The following is a 20,400-nucleotide window of genomic DNA, read 5'->3' as shown; positions in this document are numbered from 1 at the left end:
TCCTGCATTGCATCGGACTGCGATGGGGGAAAAAAATCGCAGCCTGTCCTCTCTTCGAGCATGCCCAATGCAAGGTTTCCCCATTAAAAACAATGGGAGATACTCTGTAATCCTCCGCCGTGAGTGGCAGGCACAGAGGAGGACTGCTACTTCCCCGAAGTGCTGTGAGACATCTATTGGTCCAATCTTTTACTTTTCATGGACATATACAAACCAGCGTGCAGTTGCATTCTTATAGGGGTTGTCCAGGACTTTGGTTATTTTTTTTATCATTGATGACCTATTCTCAGGAGAGGTCATCTATAGATGATTAGTGGGGGTTCTCCATTCGGGATCTCTCCCGATTAGCTCATTCCTGCCACCACTGCGAAGGAAGCAGATCCCACTATCCGTACTCCAGCAGCCGTGTTTGGTAGTGCAGGCGCAGCTCCTTTTGAGACAGTTTTGTGTGGAGTCGAATTTCATAGAAATGCACAGATTCCAACTCCAGCTTCTAAATAAAATTAGACATTAGTACATAATACAGTGTATATTAAGTCCAGTGTGAATGATGCACTGGTTGCACAAACATACTGACGCTCCATTCATTTGTAGTGCGCAGAGATAGGTAGGTGAGAAACTTGAGTATTTCTGTGAGGCTAGTTTCACACGGGTGATTGTGATTTTTGTTCCTGCGATTTTCACCTGATGCAATAGTCAGTAAAAAAGCAGATTCTGAAACCAATGATCTTCAATAGTTTCCTTCCCATTAGCGATGTTTTGACTGATTCTATGTTGAGAGAACAAAAAAAAAAAAATTGCAGCATGCTCTATCTTTCAGCAATGTGCGTTTTTTTTTTACCTCCCATGTATCTCTATGGAGCCTGCTTTTTATCACTTGGCTACCCAACATGCGTTGCAATGCGATGCGATTTTAACATTAGAAAGTCCAATTGACTTTGGCGATAAAAAAAGTGCAATTTTATGACATCAAAATCACGATCGCCCGTGTGAAACTAGCCTAAATCTCATTGAAATAATGGAGCGGCAGCCATGCATGCTTGGCAGCTCTTCATTAATTTTGATGTCATTGTGGGTGGAGAAGCAACCCCACAGTGAGAGGCAGATGGGGACACAGGACCGCTGTTCTTGAGATCGGTGGGAGTCTCAGCAGTGATTGAGGATAGGGGATAACTTGTAATTCTGGTACAACCCTTTTAAGCTACTAGGACAAAAGCTACAGATGATTACTTTTTTTTCTTCTGGTGACATTATTGTGACTACTATGTTGTGGTCTGATCAGTGTTGTAAAAAGAAAATGATCTCAGAAACTAAAAAATAATGCTGCTTAGCCCCCCAAAGAGCCAGTGCAATTAGCTAGACCCTTTAGTTGCCAACTAATCACACAAAGGAGTTGTGGTCCACTTTGAACAATATATTTTTATTAGACAGGTCCCTTTACAATGCGTTGAGCGGAGTATACCACAGCTGAGACCTCCCCACCAATCAGTTGTACTCTGTAGGCACATTTCCCTGCAGTGCCATACATGAGCATCATTTAACCTTTTATATTAGAGCAACCCCAGCAATAGTCTTTAGTCCCTACTAGGGATGAGCGAACGTGTCCGTTACGGACACATCCGCACCCGGACACCGGCTTTGCCGAACACTGCAGTGTTCGCGCGTAAGTGTCCGGGTGCCGCCGGGGGGCGGGGAGATGCGCGGCGGCGCGGGCGGCAGTAGCGGGGAACAGGGGGGAGCCCTCTCTCTCTCCCTCTCCCCCCCACTCCCCGCCGCACCCCCCCGCGCTGCCACGGCGGCCCCCGAACTTTTTCGCCCGAACACTGAAGTGTTCGCAAAGTTCGGTGTTCGGGCGAAAAAGGGGCGGAGCCGAACGTGTTCGCTCATCTCTAGTCCCTACACATGTTACAGTACTTGGCCAACAGTATTTTGAATACTGACATTTTAGATGGGTTTAGTCATATGATAAAAAGATATTTACCAGTTTTATTTTTTTTTATTGCAGAATACGCCGCCTGGATCTATAATCTGTAAGGTTACGGCAGAAGACCATGATAATGGTGGATTAGTACCAGTGACATTTACAATTCAAGAGGTGAAGGATAAATAATTTTATACAGTGCATTTTTATTTCAAATATGCTTTTTTGTATCTACATGTTTTATATCAGTGGCTATTAGCATTGCATGGGGACTTGTACAACTTGGTTTCATTTAGCTGAAGTTTTATTGCTTTCAGCCATATCATAATATATGACTTATGCAGTATCTTAGCCAGGCAGCTTTTTTTCTGCTTCTTTTCTGTTTTGCGGATGGTCTGCACGGCTCGCCGTCGGTCATGCACAGTACAAATTTTTATTTTGAACTCTACTTTTCCCGTGGAATCCACGGCCCGTTTGTCTCCCATTGACTTTAATGGAAGACGTCCGTGCAGAATCCGCAAGTAAATGGAGCATGCTGCATTTTTTCATCCGCGAGTGGAAACCGCAGTTGGTTTACACTTGTGTGCATGAAGAATTACTTTTGCATTGCATGCTATGGGCGGTATTTGCTGCGGAACCCAGAGGCGGACACCCGCTCCGGATTCTACAATTCAAATTCGCCCGTGTGCATTCACTCTTAGGCTATGTTCACATTGTGTTGATTTGAGTTTTCCATGTGGATTATATCTGTAAAATCCACAGCAAGCAATGCAATGCTAATAAAGGGGGTTTGCAATACACTTCTTCACATCTTGTGGTATCGAAAAGTACTTACTTAAGTTGCATTTAGACACAGCAAGTGGGGCCGCTTGTCTTTTGTATACAGCTATTGTCTTCTCGGAGCGCACAGCTGGTATACAGTTGAGCGCTCCGAGCGGGGTATGCAGAACACAGCTGGAGCGCTGTCTTCTGCATACTCCTGCTGTGTTCACGGAGCGCACAGCTGGTATACAGCTGAATGCTCCGAGTGGGGTATACAGATCACAGCTGGAGCACTGTCTTCTGCATACTCCGGCTGTGTTCACGGAGCGCACAGCTGGTATACAGCTGAGTGCTCTGAGCAGGGTATGCAGATCACAGCTGGAGCGCTGTCTTCTGCATACTCCTGCTGTGTTCACGCAGTGCACAGCTGGTATACAGCTGAGTGCTCCAAGCGGGTTATGCAGAACATAGCTGGACTGCTGTCTTCTTTATACTCCGGCTTTGTTCTCCAAGCGAGATAGCAGCTGAAACAATAGTATCAGCGGTATCCAGCTAGGAACTCAGCTCGCGGTCCTGATAGACTCATCGTTGTCTTTCAGCTTGCTGAAAGAGAACGATGAATGACTTGTTAACGAAAACTGCAAGATATCTGTGCAGTTAGACCCAACGATTCTTCTTTGAGCAATTTTTCAGCGAGAATCGTTGGGTCCAAATGGGCCTTTAACCTTCATGTGTGCTTTTGTGTCCAGCCTTGATCTTAAGCCTGACCCCAATTACAGTTCAGTCTTGAATGAATACAAAAAACACACAAGACCATCTCATCATGTTCACCATTTATGCCCCCATAGAAATATAATTCAGTACTCCAACACTACTTATAAACCCAAAGAAATAGTGTAAAACACCATAAAATTACTAATATTTTATTAAATAAATAAAAACAAATGACAATAATATACTAGGAGACTGCTGTAAAAATCCCAGACCCAATAAGTGTATCATATAGTCGATGCCCACAGTCAAAAAATTAATAGTACATCAAAGATCCTAAAAATGTACATACACGAACCATGAAATGTTGGAGATTACAGTCCTAAACTGTTTTGGAATAGTTTCCAATAATGTCCGGTCTTCACATTGTTGGGCTACCAGGATATTCTGCACATGGCCCCATGGTTGGATCCTAAATTCCTGAGATGTGAGTCCAACATGAACCTTTGGATGTAGCCTAGTAAATTACATTTGAGGTACAACATGAGATGTACTGCAGAATCTATAATCTTCTCCTACGATCAGCTGATTCAAATGAACTAGATCTGAGCACATTTTTGCAGGAGATACTGTCCCCACATGAAAAACACCCTCTACAAGAAGGTTTAGAAGTAAATGCATTCCTGAGCCTAAGTACATAATGGCTTTTCACAAGATTCCGACTCCGTCTTGCCGTCATCCACAGTCTGACAACGCACTAGAAAATACAGATTTAGATTTCAATACTAGTCGGTATTTGGTCAAAATAGACCACATCATTCCCCATTTGTTGTTAAAAGTGGAGATAAACCTGATATAGTCATTCAATTCCTTTGACTCCTCCTTAGATCTTAACAATTGTGACTTAGGAGTCATTTTAGCACATTTGTATCTCCAGTGTAAAGATTTCCAGTTGTATCCAAACATTTATCCCCGAGATCACAAGACTGCTGTTCAAACTTGACCTCCAATGAGCAGATCCACCTCATCCTAAGAAAATTGTCGTACTTAGTGGAAGGAGGACGCATGTAATAATGCATTAATCGAAGTCAGCTTGCGAAAAACATCAGTCTATGACATATTCTCAAAATATTTTCGATTACAATGTGTAAAAATTAAATATTAGATCTATTATACTGATGAGAATATGTAATTTTCAAATTGTTGATATTGAGATAAGACATAAATTGTATTAACTCGGACCCCTGCCATGTAAACAGTAGGGCATTTATATAACACAGCCAACACAGTTCATGATCTGCAACCTGTGTGTCCTCACCATGCAAAATCTTCCTCTTCCACAAACCCAAAAAGAGATTAGCATAGGAGGACGCACAGGCCACCCCTATAGCCGGGCCTTGCTTCTGAACAGAAAAATGATCCTTAGACATTTTATGAAATGAAAATATTTGTAGATGTAGTACTCAAGTTTTTACTGGTGCACAGCAAGCCTGCTGGTTACTTGCTGGTGAACACATCGGTGTTTACTGAGGCCAGTCTCACTTACGAAACATTCTGTAACCAAGAATTCTGGAACTTCAGATGACAATCCCAATGTTCTCCTGCATATTATTGCTCCTCTGGGATATTCTCTCACTCTCACAGCTAGTTAAATCCAGACTTTCTCCAGAGACGAGGGGAACTAAAAGCAGTCTCCTAGTCCTCACTGGATGCTGAGCACCTCCTGCTACTCCTCTCACAGGCCCTGTGACTTCTGTAGACTGTCACGCTTGCCTCCTTTCAAGCCACACAACACTTCAGCATACAATGCAGTCTCAGCTCCTTCTTCCTAGTGACTAAAATCTTGGTGGTTCAAATCGTATTTCCAACAGTAAACACAGTTCGACTTACAAGGGTGAGTGGAGGATCACAATTGGGCTGGAGCGCAAACGTCAGGCTGATGAGATTCGGTAATCAAGTTTAGAATGGGATTCCTGCTTTTCCTTCAGCTATGTCATTGCTCTGGGCACAACCCGCCGCCTTAGGTATGAGTCCCATGGTCTACTACTTTCCAGGTTGTGGAATAGGCTGTAGACAGCAGGCCTCTGAAACAGGCTTCTACTGCTACACTCTGCATACCTAGTCTGTCCCCAGGGCATGTCCAAGGTGCCCACACTCCTCATGTGATTACCCCATCCAATAGAAATAAACCAATATATTAAGACTAGGCATTAAAGCAATGCACACTGTGACCACTAGAGGTCAGACTTCATCCACAGATAACCACATTACACAAACATACCATAACCAGTATTAACAGTAACATTAATAACAGTAGAAAAACACTTTAGGTGCGTTACTTCATGAAACCAGTTGTCTAAGAGCCCCCTTACACTGCACCACAACTACTTTTGGGGTAACGGTCTAGGGGCAAAGGCAAAGGCCATATCCCTCAAAATGGGGTTAGAGGGTAAAAACCAGGGGTCCTCTATGTGTAACTCCAAAAGTAGCCCTAAACCAAATTGTTAGTGGCTTCACACCCGTTGCATGACATTTATGTGCATGCGGATGGTTCTATGGCACTCCAGTAAAGGGAAGGATGATTTGCAACAAAAAAAAGCTGCAAGTGCATAGGAAATATGCCTGCAATACCAATCCAAATCAATGCAGTGTGGAAGTAGTATGGAGCCGTCTACCTGTGGAACACATGTGCTCCATACAATGAAATATCGTTCCTTGTGAACAACTGCTTGGCAGAGTCCCAAATGGTGGACACCCACCGATCAACTATTGATGATACATCCTGCGAAAGGGCATCAATAATTTACAGCTAGAAAACCCTGTAACTTGTTGTTTTTACCGCATGGTAGGCAGAGAAAATACACTAAAAACCATACAGAATTACTGTTTTCATTTCCCTGCAATCCTCCTGAAAATTTTCTAAAGAATGGTCAATAATAATTCAAAGTGGTACCGATAAAAACACGTCCTGCCAAACACAAGCTTCATTACCAGAAAATTGCACAATAAAAACCTGTTTTTTAGAAAAAAAGGAAAAGAACTAAAATGTAAAAAAAAACCCTATATCTATTTTACATTGCTGTATTCATATTGACCCTAGAATAAATTTAACCTCTTACTTTTACTACCCGCTAAAAAGCAAAAAAAAAAAAAAACAGGCAAAAGCAATGGCAGAATTGTTGCTTTTCTTAATTGCTCACCTAAAAAAAATATAATAAAAGCTAATGAAGACATTTTATGCACTCCGAAATGGCACCATTGAAAAATACAACTCATCTCATAGAAATGAAGCTCTTGTACAGCTACATTGACGGTAAAAACAAAACGGCTAGAGAATAGATTACTTTCCCTAAAAAGGGATATTCACTTCTCATTCAATCATGGCCAAGCTAAGAATGCCCGCTTGCTGTCTGTGGCCACTCGTGGCTGGGATAATGGAAAGAGCCAAACTGTCTGTACTACGCTGTTTCTCTAACTTCTATAGAAGTGAATGGGAGTAACATAAAAAGTGTAGTTTAGCCTGCGCTGCTGTTTGTGTAGCTTCTGAGATATGGAAATAGTGTAACTCGCTGTGTTAAACTGTATTCGCTTCGGGAGAGGAGGTGAGGTAGGATGAGGTCAATGGGAGGAGGGGGGGGGGGGGGGTGTATATACCATAAATGTCTGAAATGGAAATTCCCCTTTAAGACCAAGAGTAGAAATGGGTATTCCCATTTCAAACATTTAGTAGGGTCTCATGTTCACATGAGAATTTGCCAATGATATCAAACGAATAGGTTTTGGAAGTAAAAAAAGAATCTGAATCAGAGGCGTAACTTGAAGCTCCAGGGCTCCAATGCAAAATCTCTAACAGGGTCCCCTAATATAATGCTTTATTCTTAGTACTGGGCTCCCTATATGGAGAAGAGAGGCCTTATGGGCCCCCTAAGGCTCCTGGGCCCGGGTGCAACTGCATCCCCTGCATCCTCTATAGTTACTCCTCTGATCTGAATATATTCTGCAACATTCTCATGAGTTTCTATGGTCAAACAAATCCCAACAGAGTGACCTTCTGGCATATGGGGTATTTGTTACTGCTGAATAGAAAAAATGCTGCAATGTCCAATACTGCAAAAATGGTAACTGTTATGGCATGTTTTTATTACAATGACAGACAGTGTTTTTGCATATTATATGTTCATACACTTGTTACATATCACACTTGTTCTCTAGGTTGTACCGAGTTCAGACAGTGACCTGTTCTACATTATTGCTGCTGACAACAGAATTGCTGATATTAAACTGAACGGCACTTTGGACTTCAACAGCAAAAGTACCTTCTACCAGTTAACTATAAATGCAAAGGTAATAAGCTTGTAGATACAACTTTTAACATTTTATCTGGTCTCTTCTTTATACCTTCATTTATTTTTTAACCTCTTGTGACATGGACCAATTTGGATCTGAGGATGCGACACTTTTGGGGGGATTTTCATCTCCACTTTTCAAAGGCCATAACTTTTTTATTTTTCTTTTGATATGGCCACATAAAGCTTGTTTTTTGTGTGGCGAGTTGTAGTTTTTATTGGTACCATTTTTTGGGTACATATAATATACTCTATAAATTAAACTTTTATTTATTAGAATGCATCAATTCTGCCATTGTTTTTTGTTTTTGTATAGCATTAATCATGCAGCATAAACAACATTATTTTTTACGCGGGTTAGTATGATTATAATACCAAAATTATATATGTATAATTTTATTTTTAGATTTTTTCACTTTGGCTCAATAAAAAGCCTTTAAAAAAAAAAATTGCATCGTTGTTTTCAAGGGCTTATAACTTTTTATTTTTTTTTTATAAATGGAGCTCTGTGAAGGCTTATTTTTTGTGTGACAAGCTGTAGTTTTTATTGGTAGCATTTTGGGGTACATATGGCTTTTTTTGGGAGGCAAAGTGAAGAAAATAAAACATTTTGACAGTTTTTTTGCTTTTTTAATATTTTGTTTGCTATACAGGATATAAATTGCATTACATTTTTTTGTACGGGTCATTACAGATGATCCAATTCCAAACATGTGGGTTTTTAATTTTTTTTAAGCATAGAGTGGAAAGTGCGCAAAAAAGGTTTGTTTTTTTTTTACTATTACATGTTTCTATTTTCATTATTTTTTTTAACACTTTTTATGGGGACTCGAACCTGTGAGGCTATGGTCGTAGTTATAATGCACTGCAATACTTTCTCTCTACACTTTACATGCAGTGATGAACATTGATCATGATATATAAGGGATAAGCGCAAAACACACTGAGCAAAAATTTAACAAGTATATAGAATAAAATATGTCAGGAATAAACAGTCTCAGAATCACTTGAATAGGCAATAGTATTCCAAACTTATTGCCACATGAAGTGAAACATGCCAGATTTGAAAAATTGGGCCTGGTCATGTAGGCCAAATTGGGCTTGGGGGGCAAGTTGTTAATATAGAGAATTACAGGAAAATTAAAAAAATATATATGTTTATTATAAAATACTTGATTTAAAGTGGGTCTGTTAGTTGTGTATGTAGACTGGTTGCATTTATCCCCCCACCCTTTAGGACAATGACTAGTTTTTAGTATTATTTATAGTACCAGTTTTGCTGGTGGCCACTTATAATGTAATATAGTGAATGACATCATCACAAGTAACTCACTGAAGGACCTGTGATGACAATTGTAGTTGATCAAAATATTGAATAACCTGTGATGATGTCACCGTCATATGATCGGGCGGAGCTCAGAGGTCCGGTGATTCAGCTGCTCGCTGAAGCGAAATTGTGGCTGGGTTAAAGGACCTGTGATGACGTCTCCGTCATGTGATCAGGGGCGGAACATGTAACTCACTCGATGAAGGACCTGTAATGACGTCACCATCATGTGATCAGGGGCAGAACATGTAACTCACCCAATTGCTCACGGACAAGTGGTTGTTAGTACTTTGATTGACAGGCTGCTGTATATACACAAGGGAAGTTGGGAGATAATACTCTACTCATAAATAGAACTAGACTCAAATTACGAATGAGACTGATGTATTCTTTCAGCACTGATAGTAGTACAGACCTGTAGCTGTAATATGCTACCTGTTGCGACAGTGTTGTGGCATAGTGGCCCCGACACAGGGTCAGACCGGTCGCCATGCAGGACAAGGGTTAAAGTACATTGTGCAGAGATTGCTTGTTGCTATCTCTCTGTATGCTGCATGATTGCAGGCTGACTATTAGTTATACCTGGGAGAGGGTTGGGGTCATGGATCTCTAGTTACTCTTCCTATCAGCAGGTGTGGAAAGCTTTATATTCCTACCACTCCCTTTCCTTCTTGCTGTTAATTCAGTTGTCTAGAGGAATGGTTGGAGTTGGTTGGAGCCTCTAACATGGCTTAATAGCTTCCAGTTCACATAAGTGCTGCTGTATGCTTTCTGTAGTTTTTTTGGTTACCTTTATTGGTTTGCTTCCTATGTCAGTCCATCTCTCCAGGGGTTTCTATAGGGATAGTCAGGGCCCAGAAGAAGACAGTAGGGCTGTCCTTATCAGGACAATTACTCTGCTTGCCCGCAGGGACTCCTCACTTCCCTGTTTGGTTAGGGACAGTTTTTTCCATCTACCTGGAGTGGTGCTCACTGTTCCGCATTGCGTGGTATATTATTCTTGCATTCACCCTGCGTCCATGCTGAGTGTGGTGCTCTTGTGCTGCACAAATGTGACACTACCCTTACAAAGCTGACAGATCTAATTTAAACAATAGGTCATTATCTTACTATTCAATAGCAGCACCCATGAGCACACCTTATAGACAGGTAACTACTTACATAAAATATCAAGTACTACCCATATTAACAAGTTGCTATATAAATATATATATGCATGTTCTTAACACGTGTTCCTTAAACTTACAGGACCAGGGAGGAACATTTCATAATGCATTCATATATCAAAACACTACAGCTTATGTGTCTGTGAGAGTTGTTGACATTCCAAATTTGGATCCAGAATTTATTGGTGCACCTTATGTGTCTTCCATTTCTGAACATTCTCCAGTGGTAAGTATTATCCTCCTGTGCAGAATGGCAAGAAAGCTGACACTATACAGGATGTAGTCAAAAAGTCGGATCCAGTGCTATATCTTAATACCGGTCTCTTAAACCGAACTAACAATATTGTACTTGACTAGGAAGGTATGGATGTGCTACATGATGGTATGACGCACAGGGCCCTGGAGGGCAAGGAGCATAGATTTCAATTTTGTGTTGTGGGTCCTGTAAGAGAGAGAGAGTAAAACCCAATTACAAAGTTGAAGAGTAGCAAGTGAACAGCAGAAAACCACTTTTCACATCTGAGTCCTGTGGGACCACTGTATGACTGAAGTAAGAAAAGCGTACTTATATGGGCTTCCCTCTGCTATGATACTTGCATGGAGCCATTCGGCAGGCAGTCCAGGGCCGATATTATTGTGGGGCTGTGGTAGTGCACAGCAAACGCGATTCAGTGCAGATGCAATGCAAATTGCTAGTATATACGACCCACTCAGAAGACAATGCAAGTTTCTGTGTGAACGTGTGGGTTGGAATTGGGCGCAATCGTTTGACCTGTGTTCATTCAAGGGACTCTCAACGTAGATTGGTACCTGGATGACTTCCTGAATAATCTGGCACTACTGTAGCATGTTCTGGCGCCCAGGGGCCCATGCATCATATCATCATGCAGCACATCCATGCCGTTCTATTCATGTACACTATTGTTATTTCAGTATAGGACACCAGTACTGAGATATAGTGCTGGATCAGGCTTTTTGACGACACCCTGTATTCTCATTTTTTAATATATTATGATTCTCGGGCAGATAGAAGGTTATATTGAAGAGTTGGGCTGGGGGCAGGAGGTCATGTGCCCACTGAGCCAGTAGATGTATAGGCAACCAGAGTGCTCCGGAATCCCTCTGCTCAATCATAGTAAACTATGTACAGTAGCTGGACTGTCCTTTGTCCCTTCTCTGCGCTCATCATTTGATTGAGAGGGGACATACACAGCAGTCTGTGAGAAAAAAAAGGAACAAGAAGCAATATCAACAATGTCATGAGTGAGTGGATAATTAAAGACAGCAAAAAAAGGAAGTTACATACCCAATGCCATGGCATTCATTCAAAACCCTGCTAATATTATTCCATTTTTCTTCCTCTATTCTTTTTTAGCCATTTAGTCATTACATCGTTGAAATCACTACCTGCTTTTTTCACACACCTCTATTCTTGGCTTTAACTTCAATTTAAGTCTCTGCTGCACTAACCATACAGATCAGAGAGGCAAGGTTAGGGTGGTTTGACACCTGCATCGGGGGTTCCACTTTCCTGCTCCATTCGGGGAGCAGGAAAAGGGAATCCCTGCAGCCAAACGACTCCATCTCAGGACAGCACTGAACAACTCCAAACGGAACCTGTTGACTATTATGCTTTTGCTTATGGTATTTTGAGACAGACCTGCAGCAAAACTTCCGACTGGAGGCAAAATGCCTTTTTGCTCTTTCCTGGTTGCAGACTTTTGCACCCTCCAGACACAATTTATATGCTATAATAATGGCTGGCTGTATTATGGAGTATATGACAGCTAGTCTTAATAACTTACTGGATCATTATTATAGGATATGGTCCACTTGGGACAACTTCTGGACCAACCACGTCTGAGTGATACTTTGTTGCCATATTTTCGAAATTCTTCATACTCCTGTTTTAGTATAGGTTTTATATAGCTGACAGTTAGCCAGCCAACATCTCCTCCTTTCCCCTTTTTGTACCCCCTTCTATCCCGTTTTACCTCTTTTCCTTCTTTCTACTCTTCTTTTTATTTGCTATTACATATTTGGATCGAATAATATGCATTCATATGCCTTCTTCACTGACCCCTAATTACTGGACCTCCCAACATCTGCTGTAAGTCTGAACCTAGGGTTACACTTGTGTCAGTTTGGGGGGGTAGACCTTCTACAGAATTAATGTAGATAAGGGAAGCCCTAGTGTATGAGGAGACGTATAAGGTCATGGATGCTCCTTTGGGAAATTTATGCAAATAGGAATATGGAACAATGCAACTACTGCGCCACCTACTAGAAGGCAACATTCCTGCAAGTCAATATCGAACCTTTCAATAGGTGTCGTAACAATGACAGGGAATATAAACCACAGCCACAGCCTTCTCCTGAAGGAAATGCTGATGTATAACCAGAATGTTGTTTTTTTTTTGGGGGGGGGGGGGGGTTGCCCCTCAGCAGTGTGTAGTAGGTTGCTGGATTGGAGAAGCTGGAGAAAGCTTTGGCTTATATTCCCAGTCATTGTTACAAGGCTTGTTGAAAGGTCTGACATTGACTTGCAGAAATGCTGCCTTTTAATAAATGGCGCTGTAGCTGCACTGTTCCATCTTCCTATCTATGTATCCATATATGGTTGTGCCTGTTTTTATGTTGAAAAATCCAATTTAAAAAAATGTTTCAGGTCGCTTCCTATTTACATCTCTGAAAGTGCAGGAGAGTAATTACTCCTCTGAAAATAGTCAAGACAGTTTTTAATGGAAAAAGTTGTCTATGATTAGAAAGAATGGGGCAGATAATGCTGTCTTAAACTTAGACATCCTTGAATTAGACTGGATGTACCAAATTTATCACAGCGGCTCATGATTTACAACAAATTTGGCACATTTTTAGACACTTTTAATCCACTTCCCTGTTTACTTACGCCATGTCTAGCAAGGTGCAAAACGTGTCTGAAACAATGAATGTAGTGCATGGCAGAATTCTGGCTCGATTTGATTAGTAAATCTGCTCCAATACCATTCACATGAATGAGCTGGAATGCTAGATATAGCCGATGTACAGATACAGAGCTGTTTATGGTAAACAAATAGAAAGATAGAGATATGATTATTTGTATCAATTTGTATTCTTATTCCCATCCTCTAAAACCGCAGTCAGAATATCATAAAATTAACAGAAAATTAGATGTTTTATACTTAAAGGGGTTGTCCCGCGCCGAAACGTTTTTTGTTTTTTTTCAATAGCCCCCCCGTTCGGCGCGAGACAAACCCGATGCAGGGGTTTAAAAAAAACAAAACGGATAGTACTTACCCGAATCCCCGCGCTCCGGTGACTTCTTACTTACCTTGCGAAGATGGCCGCCGGGATCTTCATCCTCGGTGGACCGCAGGTCTTCTGTGCGGTCCATTGCCGATTCCAGCCTCCTGATTGGCTGGAATTGGCACACGTGACGGGGCGGAGCTACGAGGAGCAGCTCTCTGGTACGAGCGGCCCCATTCAGAAGGGAGAAGACCGGACTGCGCAAGCGCGTCTAATCGGGCGATTAGACGCTGAAAATTAGACGGCACCATGGAGACGAGGACGCTAGCAACGGAACAGGTAAGTGAATAACTTCTGTATGGCTCATAATTAATGCACAATGTACATTACAAAGTGCATTAATATGGCCATACAGAAGTGTATACCCCAACTTTGTTTCGCGGGACAACCCCTTTAAAGAAAAAGCAATGTTACAATAATCTATCACTGATTTCTCTATGTTTATATCACAAATAAATCCACCATGCAGCAAATTATATATGGGTTACATTGCTATAGACCAATTCAGATAGTAGCAACCACAGAGAGCACTAAAGGCCCTTTTACACACAACGATTATCACTCAAAATGCACTCAAAAGCCATCTTTTGAGCGATAATCATTGTGTGTAAATGTGTGCCCATCATGCACCCACTGTGCACTTTTCGTTCATCACTGAGTTCAGGTCAGCCTAAAATCCATTAATTCCTGATAAGTATGCTGAGTTCTCCACTGGCAGCGCTGATAACATTCTTTCAGCAGCTGTCCCGCTGGAGAACAATAGTGATGTATTTAGAGAACAGCCCACCCGCTGTTCTCTAAATACACACAAATGAAGCTTTTACCTAATGGGCTGATTAGCCTATTAGTAGCTAATGCAAAATAATTGCTCAGTTTCTGACAAATTTTGAGCGATCATCTGTATGTGTAAATGGACCTTTACCTACACCTTCACATTTTCTGTCTGCATTTTGTTTTTACTTAGGGCCAATTTGTATTGAAAGTTTCTGCTATAGATGCTGACAGGGGAATCAGAGATGAAATCTTATATTACATTGAAAGTAAGTATGTAATCTCTAGAGAGCACACAGTCATTGTGATATATAATTCAGTGAAGATACATAGTATTGGCCTTTAAACACACTATACTAAACTTCTTTATGATTGCAGGTTCTTCTAAGTCCAATCTATTTAACATAAGTATGGATGGTGAAATCCGTGTAGCAGGAGACATAGACCGGGAAGCTCTGCTGGAAGATGGGGAACAGATTATATTACAGGTGGTGGTGAGTATAACATAACTAAAGGATGCACATACTTCTTAGCCTTCTCACACAATGCCACTATTCCATTTATTTCATACGTTCACACAGTCTATGCATGGCAACTGAAAGCAGAATTTATTGTCCACATCAAACAAAAAAGAATTACTATAAAATGTGTCTTCTTTATTTTAAGGTGTTTTCCAATATTTTGAAGAATCCCAGAATAATGTTAGAGTCACATCTACGCTCAGTGTTTCCATTGTTTAGCTCCATCATAAGAGCTGAGCCATGAGAATACCAGAAGTGCAGGACTGTGTACTTAATGGATGGTGCAGTGATGATGTGTCACATTCGACATGTCAAAGCCAATCAATAGCCACTCCAATGATTTCAGTATACGCCAGACTATTTTTGTGGGACACTTGGGTGTGTACTATTATAAGAGCATTGTGTCATGGTGCTACAGGCGCAATCTTTGTCCGGGTATGGACGCAGGTCTGATGTGACATCATGGACCACATGGTGCACCTACCGGTACACAGTTGCATTATGCTCCTGACACCGTGGGAAAAGTGTATGAAGCGGTACTGATAGGTTGGTTGAGCTGTCTATTGTCTGTCAGCCTATCAGATTATCTTGTAGGGTTTTTATTCTGGCTCTGTGTTAGTGATGCTGTTGGTATCCTGTCTGATTTCAGTTTGGAGAGCTTTTGCCTTGCCTAGCTAAGATCATTTCTTGTGCACTCTTTTGGATTTTTCTTTGTGGTATTTGTGCTTCTGTTATTTTCTTGTCTGTTTTGTCTAATCCTTTTGCCATAATCTTTTATAGTTCATTTGTTGTCACCTTTTTCCTCTGCCATCCCCTATTCCCAAGTTAGTCTTGTCTAGTCTACCCTGCCTTCTGTATTTTCCCTTTCCTATTTCCACCCAAGGACATCTAAGGAATCAAATAAGGTTCCAGTCATGTGGTAACTAGAGATGAGCGAACGTACTCGGTAAGGGCGATTTCGCAATCGAGCACCGCGATTTTCGAGTACTTCACTACTCGGGTGAAAAGTACTCGGGTGCGCTGTGGGGCGGGGGGTTGCAGAGGGGAGTGGGGGGTAGCAGCGGGGAACAGGGGGGAGCCCTCTCTCTCTCCTTCTCCCCCCCACTCCCATCTGCAACGCCCCGCTTACCCACAGCGCCCCCGAGTACTTTTCACCTGAGTAGTGAAGTACTCGAAAATCGCGGTGCTCGATTGCGAAATCGCCCTTACCGAGTACGTTCGCTCATCTCTAGTGGTAACCCTTTTTGGGGCCGTAGCCCTGCTTTTAGGCAGGATGAGTCAGGATCAGAGTAGGGTGAGATTTTTGTCCCCTTTCTGCATCACTTCCACCTGTTCTGTCGAGACTGCTTCATCTGGTCATTACTGTTCTCCTGTGTCCTGCACATCTCCCAGTCAGTCTATTCACGTGGTCTTTGAGTTAGTTACCCTAGAGGGACTGACTAGACGAAACACATTGGGGGACATTCATAAAAGCTTTTATGCCACTTTCTCGCGTAAAAAACTCGTCAGACTATAACTCTATGAATCTTGCTTCATGCTGTTACTAGAGCAAGAAAGGGCCTTTACTGATCTATTTCCACAAAATAGGAGCATAGAATTTTCCTAAATGTTTTTGTATGCTGTAACATTAATATTATCCTGCACTGGAAATAAGTTCATACAGTCCATAACGTGCTAACAGCATCTTACAAAATACCAATTCAACTTAATAATACAGCTCAAAGTACAACTTGACCTTAACTTTTCTATTTACACTTCTATGACTCTTGATACCCCTTGCATTGTTCGACACTTGCAGGTGGATAACTACAAATGCTGATTTCTGGTTCAGTCAGTTTATAGACACAATCCCTTTCTTTCTCCAATCACAGAATATTTTCTCTCCCAGACTAAATGTCCTACTCAGCCCTTGACCAGGCTGTAGAGCAACCAGTCCTAGTACGATCCTAGAATTGTTGGCGCTTAACAGGGTTTTCCAAGACTAAAATATTGATGACCTATCCTTAGGATAGATCACCAGTATCTGCTTGGAGGTGATCAGCTGCTTGGCATCTCCGTTGATCAGCTGTTTGAAGAGACCATAGCCTCCTGTAAGGCCAATGACATCACATTTATTCATCACATAGCCTGAGATCAGCTCAGCCCCATTCAAATGAAAGCTGCTATACTAGGCAGTGTCAGTATGCAATGAAGCAGCAACGCTGCTCACCTGAGTGTTGTTGGTCTCTAGAAATAACTGGTTGGCGGGGGACCCAACCAGCGAACACCCACTGATCGAATATTAACCGTCTACCCTAAGGATATGTCATCAATATTGGCGTCCCAGAAAACCACCTTAAAGAAGGCTTTCGTACAACAGTTTCTTAGAATCACCAGCCTCTATGACTCTTTCTCAATCACCGAGTGGCCCAGTTTCAAGACCCATCTCACTCTCTTTCATGCCATCCTCAGAAGGTGTTTTCATGGACTCCACTCCTCCTCAGGTATTAGTCACTCTTTTTCTCTCTGAGAAGCCATCAGTGTGCTTCTCGGTAGCTGTCTAGACACAGACCTCAGCTCGGTCTCACTGTCAATCATGTACTTGCTGCATACACATTGACCAGATGAGTTAAACTCAAACAGTCATATGGACGCATCTCGACCCCACCTACAGACGCTGCAATGCAGTCCACCCAGAGCTCCCAAGTAATGCCCCATTCTGATTGAAATCCCCTAAGGGAACATGTTCCTGATATCATCTACTAACTTCAGGAATTGACACAACAGCTTGCTAGCCTCTACTGTAAATGCTAGAGGGTCCTCCTAGGCTTCAAGCTTCTGCAGTTCTTCTCAACATGTGTCTCTCTCACTCAATCCTCTTTCACTGGGACAATAGAGGTCTCAATAGGCAGTCAATTTAAACCAAGGCAAACACATATATTCCTCTATGTTCTTCTATGTCCAACATATAACAAGTGGTTTCTCTCTGTTGCATCTGTGTCAAGAAGAAGTAGAAGAATTGTGCAGAACCTCACAGATAAAAGGCTCTTGCTTTTCCTTCCCTACTGGTATCCCCAATTTCGCTTTCATTCTCCTGATCCTGCCTGGCCAATCGTATTATTTAAAAATAATTGAAGCATTCATTCCTTTCCCACAGGCCCAAGAAAAGATGCCAAATATACATGGACAGAATGCAACAGCCAATACCAGTGTTACCATCCGCGTTCTAGACATTGATGACAATAAGCCCAAGTTTTACAATTGTGATGTGACTGACTGTAATTTCACTGCTGACCCGGTAGATAAGTTCTTTGGAGAGATTGAGGAACATTCTTCTGTCCGGGTTCCAGTGGCAAATCTGACCATTACTGCTCATGATCCTGACAAGGTATGTAACCAGTTCTGTGATGCTTCCGTAACCTTCATAGCCTTCAAGTATCCATATTTCAAAAGCGTACCTTATTTAAAGAATGCTTTTTCTTTCCAACTCCCCACTAATATGATTTCCAAAACCATATAATGTCCATGGGCTATATTTGATATTACAGGTCAGCCCTATTCACATAAGTTACTTGACTAAATGCGGAGTGAGATTGTTGGGAATCTCCAGTACATGCCAGCAGCTTAATAAACCACTCAGCAGTAAACATAGTATGTGCTATTGATGGGGGGTGTAGCTACCCATTAGCCCCACTCTGCATTTAGTCAAGTAATCTATTGATTTTTGTGGCTGAGCCTGCCACCATTGCCTTCCCCTACCTATCTTGGCTGCATCTCACAGAGGAACCTTCAAGTGGGAGAACTGTACAGCCAAGTGTGCAATGGTTCATCTGAGTTTGAATTAATTTTAGATTTGTGTTCTTGAGTCTGGATTAATTTGGGTGTCTGGAATGGGGTATAAATTAAAAGGGGTTGCCCGCAATAATATTGTTTATAGTTAAATTTTGCACTGTCTAAATATTAGACAGTGTAAGTAAATTTGCCCAATATTTTTTGCGGGATAACCCCTTTAATTTTGGAGCTCTGATTCTGGGGTCTGATTTAATGTGGGGTTTTGAGACTGTGTTCTGAAAAGTAAAGCATTACCCCCTGGTAGGGACCTACATATTATTATTATATAGATGACAACTAGGCATTGGCTTTTATTGTCTAAGGTCATTTGTTTCACCTATAAATATGTTTTGCTGTATCTGAAATCATATTTGTGTGTTCAGACTTTTGCTATCTGTTTTACAGGACCTGAATGGAACTTTTAACCTGTACCTGAGGGGCAAATATGCTGATCACTTCACTGTAATCCCAGAACGAATCATAAATACTGGACTGGTGCAAATCCTGGTCAAAGACTCTGTCTCTATAGACTATGAAATAGTCCATCAGATGGAAGTAGAGGTAGGATTATCACTGATCTAGCGTAATGCACAGAAATACTGTTTATGAATATGCAATTGCAATTAATTGGGGAGGTCAAAACAAGGAGTCAATACAACTACAACATTGGTATCACTGGTGCAATAAAGAACTTTTTAAATTAAAATATCGTAATCCCACAATCTTTACTGTTCCTTGGGATATATTGGGTTTTTCAATGTAGGTAATCATCATTTTTGTGAACTTGGGGCATGTACCTGGTAATCCGACCAATCACTTTCTATGTTGTGAATGCAGCTGAAGCAGTAAGTTTGTCATTGGACAAACTATTTCTGGGTTTAGTCACATGTCGGTATATTGGCCGGGTTTTCACGCTCGCCTGATATACGATGTCCCTTTCTGCAGGGGGAAGAGGCGGGTTGGGCCGAGAGCAGTGCACTGAGCTCTTGCCCTCTCTCCGTCCCTCGCCACTATTTGCAATGTTAGGGATAGGATGGGGGGAAGCTAAGTTCTGCCCTGTCCTGCCCCCTCCCACTGCAAATAGTGGTGAGGGGCGGAGAGGGTGCGGGAGCTCAGTGCACTACTCTCAGCCCAACCCGCCACTTCCCCCTGCAGAAAGGCACACCGTAGATCGGCCAGATGTGAAAACCCGGCAGATATATGCATGTGTGAATAAGCCTTAAATCATAGTAAAAAAACAAATGTAAGAGCAAAAAAGAATAAGTCTGTCTTTGGTAAGTACACGGCTAATTTGACTTAGGGCTCATTCACACAAGCAATGCATTTTCATGCTGTCCGAATCGCAGCAGACAATTGCGTGAATGAAGAATAGCCATGATCAAATCCCAAGCTTTAGCTGTATTTTCTCGGCCATTCACATAGATGGCTACGGCGTATAAACGAAAATATATGCTGCAGCATGGAAATCTCATGGTCGGCAAAAGTCCTTGGAATGACTTATACTAGTTAATTAGAGCCAGCTGTATTCATTTTGCAGCGTTGGATGCTGCCAAACTCCCCCCTCCCTTTTTCTCAGCTCCCATAGGAGCCTTTTGGGAGCTTTCAGCGTATGTAGGCAAAAGATAGGGCAAACCTATCTTTTCCAGCTGCGTAAAAAATCGGTCGCTGCTTTTGTCAGCTCATCACGATTTTTTATTGTGGCTAAATCAGCCAGGTAAAAACACTCATGTGAATAAGGCCTTACCTATAACTTTTCCTT

General features: G+C 41.7%; 1 protein-coding gene across 1 annotated transcript in view; it reads left to right on the top strand.

Moving 5' to 3' along the window:
- Positions 1–20,400, top strand: part of CDHR2 (cadherin related family member 2) — a 147,391-nt gene that overhangs the window by 46,206 nt on the left and 80,785 nt on the right. Inside the window, exons 9-15 of the mRNA XM_066589286.1 lie at positions 2,006–2,095; positions 7,607–7,738; positions 10,316–10,459; positions 14,504–14,579; positions 14,689–14,804; positions 17,968–18,198; positions 19,047–19,202. Coding sequence (XP_066445383.1) covers positions 2,006–2,095; positions 7,607–7,738; positions 10,316–10,459; positions 14,504–14,579; positions 14,689–14,804; positions 17,968–18,198; positions 19,047–19,202 — 945 coding nt within the window. The remainder of the gene's footprint in view (positions 1–2,005; positions 2,096–7,606; positions 7,739–10,315; positions 10,460–14,503; positions 14,580–14,688; positions 14,805–17,967; positions 18,199–19,046; positions 19,203–20,400) is intronic.

This window comes from Eleutherodactylus coqui, chromosome 2 (assembly GCF_035609145.1).
Source record: "Eleutherodactylus coqui strain aEleCoq1 chromosome 2, aEleCoq1.hap1, whole genome shotgun sequence".
Classification (NCBI taxonomy): domain Eukaryota; kingdom Metazoa; phylum Chordata; class Amphibia; order Anura; family Eleutherodactylidae; genus Eleutherodactylus; species Eleutherodactylus coqui.
This window is presented reverse-complemented; position numbering and strand designations above follow the sequence as displayed.